This window comes from Tinamus guttatus, unplaced genomic scaffold, assembly GCF_059628265.1.
Source record: "Tinamus guttatus ecotype Peru unplaced genomic scaffold, ASM5962826v1 Tinamus_guttatus_pri_ptg000364l, whole genome shotgun sequence".
Classification (NCBI taxonomy): domain Eukaryota; kingdom Metazoa; phylum Chordata; class Aves; order Tinamiformes; family Tinamidae; genus Tinamus; species Tinamus guttatus.
Window position 1 is genome coordinate 2195141 of NW_028288898.1, and position 6000 is coordinate 2201140.

Here is a 6000-nt window from a genome sequence, read left to right on the forward strand (position 1 = left end):
TTAAACCTGCCTTTTTTCCTGCCTAATAAATATTGTCTAGTGGACAATATTTACACCACGGTATTGAGAACCGCATCACGCATTCCTCGCACGTCGGGAGCTCTCACGCTCCCCTTCCCAGCGCTCCTATTTCCATTTACCTGCTGCGGCTCTACCCAGCGATAATTAGCACGGGTCTCGGTGTCAGCATAACAGATTATTTGGAAATTGCCAGAACGTTTTGTGGTGACGGCTTTTGTTTTGCAATTTCAGAGCTCCTTCCTTTGAATATGTAAAAGTAATTTCACCTTTTGCTACGAGAGGTGATAAAAAGCTAATAATAACACTGTGGCATCTACTGTAATATAAAAGTCTGTCTACCAGGTTGCACCTTGCCATAATTTCCTCACAAGGCTGCGAGCCAAAGCCAAGTCTGTGATTGAAGTGACACTTCTCAAGCGACTGAGCTACAACGTGGAGAGCAAATGCAGGTGCTGATCAATGCACTTTAGACCTGCATTGCCTGACTCTCATTACAACCATGATGACGCATTCAAGACCAAGACATTAATTTACCTGTGTAGTTGCTGGCATTTTGTCATTTCAAAGAACAGTGTTTGCATGAAAAGGTTAGGGAGAAATGGGCAGGTTCATGTAATCCATGCAGGAAAGCAGAAATAAATGGTCCCTCCAAGGAATGGCACGTTAAAAATTCTCCCTAGAAGCTCATGGTATGAAGCCCTTGGAAACTTGTTCAAAATCTCTCCTATGTTGTGGGTTTGGTGACCATGACTTCAATATCAGTGTCCCATTCTACCAGAAACTAGCCCTTGTAGTTAAGATGTTGTAGGACTAGTCTGACCAATCTCCCCCTTTGGTTTTTATTCAAAATCCCCTCGTGGGGCTTGTGCGCTTGCCCAGTGTGACGATCTCGTGCGCTGTGCCCCCCTCACCAGGGACAGCCTGGCCGGGAGCCCTGGGTTGGCTCAGGGCAAAGGGCAGGGGAAGGACAAAATTGGAGCAGGGTTTTGTGTCAAGCAAATTAGTTTGTTCTTCCCCCTTGAGACCGTAGGAAACTGCAACAGCTGTTTAAGTAGACCTTGCTGATTATGTTCATTAGAGAGCAACAGCATGCACGTACACCAGCAAATAATTCAATCTTGGTTCATCCCTACCAGTACCAGGGCAGCGAACTGTGCAGCACTGAGGCCAGGGAGGAGGATCTAACAGCTGGGGTGCCAATGTAACTTGAATTTGTGCCAGATAACCTGACAATAACCTAAATAAATAATAGTCTCAAGGATTTTCCCCTGTATTGTTATTAGCTAAGCCTCAGATGTGCTTTAACGTGTGACTCGCCACAAGTGGTTGAAAGGCTTGCTCAGCCCGCACCAGAGAGGAGCCTTCCTGTCCCTAAATGAGGTGGCAGTGCAGGTTTGACTCTCCCTTTTGCCCTAGCGGGTCTTTCTGGAGGATGGTTCTGATCCCAGGGAGCATTTAGGAAAGGTTCGGTGCCGCGTGAGCGGCGCACACGTCACTGCGCAGCGATGTGCGATCAGATCTCGAGGTGAAGATAGGCCTAAACGCTCTGAGCATCCGGGTCAAACAATTTTCATTCTGAGCCTTGTTTATATTCTCAAGGTGTGAACTTTGTTAATGAGGTGAAGCTTCAGGTAAGGAGGTGGGCTCAGTCGCCACCAACCCAACTGCTCTGCACGCAGCTTTGCAAGGCCCTCGGTAAGGGTCCCCCAAGTTGTATCCAGCACCTTAAATCCTACGTGTAGCTATACAGTATTTCAGAGATCTTTTAAAAAAAGATATTCTGAAATAATTAATATATCGCACCAGGTGATTAATGGTGTAAAATAACATTCATATCCCAGTGTCTAGAGGATGTTATATGTATCAGCCTAAGGTCAGCTGAAGTCTTCTACGTTTCTACCAAGGGAAGGAGGGATGATGACGATAAAGTTCCTAGGAATAGAGAAAGCTTTTAATTGAGAACTATAAACCTCAATGCGTAAGAGGTGAATACTAGAACAGACCAAAATATTGGGGTTTGTTGGTTTTTAGGAAATCGTGATTTGGGGGCTCAGTTCATGGGGTTTAAACATCTGTGTCTGCTTTGTTGAGACTGGAGTTTTCTTTCTGTGCTAGTCTTCACACCAACACAGTTTTTAGCACACTCGCTACTTTCTGGCTTTTGAATGTCAGTAGTAGGCTGAACATAATCATCCCTGACTCGGAGGAAGAGATTTAAGAGGAAAACTCGTTTAACTCTGTCAGCCAAAACCCTGGAGTGAGTAAGCAACTGGAACTCTCAGCAAGCTGGAAGAAAACATGAAATTGTTATGCTTAAAAAATAAATACAGGGTTGGAAAAAAATGAACTGGAATAGGAATGGGTTTATTATTTTTAAGAAGAGGGGAAAAAAACAGTTTTTGTAATAAATTATCTGTTTTGCACAATTAGATCACAGATTAGAAGTGGCCATGAATAGCATCTGAATATACCCTGCTTCAAAGACAGAAAATTCAAATTTTAGTCCTTCCCCTGGAAAGGATAAAGGCAGACTTTTCTGATGTATTATTTAACGCCTGTTATGTAGTGCATTAAGTAGTCACAGAGAGCAAAGCTTTTAAAAACCAACAGCCTCTCTGGTAGCATTAAATATTACCTTAGATTTTTGGTGAAGTCAATATTAAGAAAATAAATGAATTAATACATTTCAGGCTGTCCAATTTATAGAGACCAATCAAGTTACAATGCTGGACATGGCCAAGTGAAAGAGGGGAATAGATTTACCTGAGTGAGGTCTTAATTTAATCAGCTGGCCCCAGAGAGCTGAAGTCAGCAGGCTGGGATGATATAAGAGGCAGCAGAGAAATAGTGCCTTTCCCGCAGTGGGGAAGGAGAGTGACAGTGATGGAAAGGAGTCTCGGCAGTGTCAGAACGCACCTATTTCCATGATTTATTCTTAATTTGCTTTAATGACAGCGTGAAGGTTGTCCATTTTTCTTTAAGTGTCCCCGGAATACTGATACCTTCTATACGTTTGCAGCATGCGCTTCCCGCACGCTTCTCTGCTAGCGCCATTGCAGGCTGCAGCGGAGGGGAGCGATGTCTCCATCCCGCCGGAGGGAATTCCGGCTGCGGCACCTTTGCGGCAGCCGGTGCTCCTTCTCCATAGAGTCAACCTTGAATCGGTTCGAGGAATCATGAGTTCCTCAGGGACTGATACTAAGATAAAAAAGGACAAATTCATTGCATTTCTTTTACAGTTCGTAGTGCCAAAGAACAATGTGTATTTTTGCAATACAATAGCTCATTTTTATTATCAAGTGAGTTTATTGATGGTTGTTCAGAAGTACTGACATGCAGACAATGAGCTCAGATTGCATTTACATTTCTGGAATACTTTCCATCTTTCCACTTTCTGCCAGGAACTTGCTTCTGTGATTCAGAGTTTTTATTTTAAGATTGGACGGTTGTTTAATCTGCATTCCAAATCTGTACTTTTTGCTTTCTGTGTGAATGTTCATTGCATTCATTAATACCACAAAAATCCCTTAAGCTTGGACCAAAACAATTACTGCTAATTTATAATTTCTTCCAGGTAGGCATTTGTTTTTACCAGACACTTGGATATTTTATAGATTGACTGTAAAACTACTGTCCCATCATCAAAGGAAATTATGATTTTTCCCCGAGTGCCTGTGAAAGGGAGCAAGGGCAGAAGTAGCTCAGTAACACATACATAAAGCTTAGCAACATGAAGATAACTGCAGACCTCTATCAGTCATTATCTCATTTTAAAAATCCAAATTTATTTTTTTTCAAGGAAAACTTTCTCACCTTCTTACAAATCCTGTATATAAAAAAGTTCCAAAATGAATGAGTTTTGAGAGACATTAAGGCCCTATGACTTTACTACTTTCAAAACGAAACAGAAAAATCCTTGTCCCTACTAGGAAAATCATGGAGAATTTTCTCTTTGTCAACACTCTTCTTGCCCATATCGATGAACAAGGTGTAGGAGACACCTATTTGCTTGCTTGTGCTGGCAGTCTGTCTTGCCACCTTCTCCAAGGTCCCATGTTGCCTGCAAGCTAAGAGCAGCAGCAGGACAGGAGGAAGGCAGGAAGTTGACTCCTGGGAGAAGTTGGCTGCTCACAAACTCGGTCGCTGTTTCCCTAGGGCATGTTGCAAACAAGTCATTCCTAACACTGTGATTTGCATTATGAGCTGGATCCATTCCAGGTGAATGAAGGTCGCTGGCGCCAGAGGAAGCCTGGTCTGTGGCGCAGCGTGGGGCGTCCATCACGAGGCCTTGCCTGTGCCTACGTGCACAGGGAGAGCAGAGCTGCTGAGCAAGACTGGTGCTTGGCACAGCTCGGCCCCCCTCGCTCTCCCTCCGTGCTTCCATTATTCCGGCTGGTGTAGAATATTCTCCAGCAACAGGCAGAACTTAAAGCCACGACTTGAGTTGCGCGATTAATCTCACGTTTACTTTCCTGTTTTCAGATGGACTCAAGAAAACCCATGCAGAAAACAGGAACGAACCCAAGCCAACTGTGAAAAAGACTGACACCACCACCACCACAAGCACCGTCAAGTCCTCCTCCAAACACACTGTCCCCGGCAAGGGGAGCAGCGCGGGCCCGGCCTCCTGGCTCTGCGTCGTGGCGGCGCTGGCCGCCCTGTGGCACGGGCCGCTGTAGCCGCGCGGCCGCGGTGCCGGCGTCCCTGCTCACTGTCATTGACACCCGCAGCCTTACCCACCCGAAAGCAAAGTCCAGGGGCTCTCCAGCTCGCGGGGCCCGTTGGGAAGCCTCCTCGCGCGCAGTGCCTGCAGGGGGGCTGCCACGAGCCCGCCCGAGGCACCAAGGGAAAGACCACCCGGGTCTCAGTGGCTTAACTTATTGGGTAGAAATAACTGGGAACCCGGAATTTGTAAACGTGCGTGTTACCATTTTTCTCAGTTTTGTTCACTGGATAATCTGACTCGTTGGTTGTGGTTTTTTTATTTTGTTTTTCTTTTTTTTTTCTGATTAAATGCGTGGTTAGTCTTCTATTCAAGGCAATACACACACTGTTTCTCTAGTGAACAGCTAATAACCCGTGTCTCCAGTAGCAAACGGTGCTGAAGTTGAGTACTCTGTACCAGCTGGAGGAAAGTCCAAAGTGGTGGAGAAGATCAGAGCATGTTTGAAGCTTCTTTTCACTCTGTTTAGATTGTAGAAAACAACATAAAACATATGGTGTGTCTAATATATCAGTATAGTTGCCTTAACCTTGGAAAAATTAGAAATACTTGGTTTACTGAAAGTGAGTTTCCCTCCTGCCCCAACTGCCATTACCATATACTTAAGCATATGCTTGAGGTTTATTGGATGAATGTCTAGCAGTGGGGAACATAAACATAATGATGTTTTTATCTGGTTGAATGCAATTCTGTGTGGAGAGGGGAAAAAAAAGATAATTAGCTCAAACTTACTTTGCCTATCGGATGTTAAAGAGGACCTGCCTTCAGTTTTCCACATAGATCCCAGAGATGGAAGTTATTGGGAATTCCTGTTAGACACAAATTAGACTTCGTGCATTGTGAATCTCTGAATTGAGTCCATTTCAGAAACTGTGTATTATTTAATTACATTTAATGTTTAACATTTTGTATCATGATAGGTATAAAGGTAAAACAATCTGAAATCTAGAGCATTCGCTATTCTGTCTGATCTTGATTTCTGTCCTAGAAAGTATCAAAATGTACATTTTATTAAAAGGCTTTTTTTTTTTTAATCAATGCTACAGTGATGCATTTTAACTTTTTGGATGACGAAGTACTATGATAACTTCTAATGGGTTAAGACCTAATGTGTGTTTTCCAACAACTATGTTTACAGTGCCGTTGAATATATATATATATACACAAATACAGCTGTATGAATACAGTGATTAATATGATAAATATGAGAAACATTAGAATTGCTCTATTTACTACATTTCATAACTATTACAACA

General features: G+C 43.4%; 1 protein-coding gene across 1 annotated transcript in view; it reads left to right on the forward strand.

The window, feature by feature from the left end:
* The window catches only part of LOC104580216 (glypican-5-like), a 269794-nt gene extending 265026 nt beyond the window's left edge, over window positions 1-4768 (forward strand). Inside the window, exon 9 of the mRNA XM_088530217.1 lies at window positions 4504-4768. Coding sequence (XP_088386343.1) covers window positions 4504-4700 — 197 coding nt within the window. The 3' untranslated portion in view covers window positions 4701-4768. The remainder of the gene's footprint in view (window positions 1-4503) is intronic.
* The last annotated feature ends 1232 nt before the right edge of the window (window positions 4769-6000 follow it).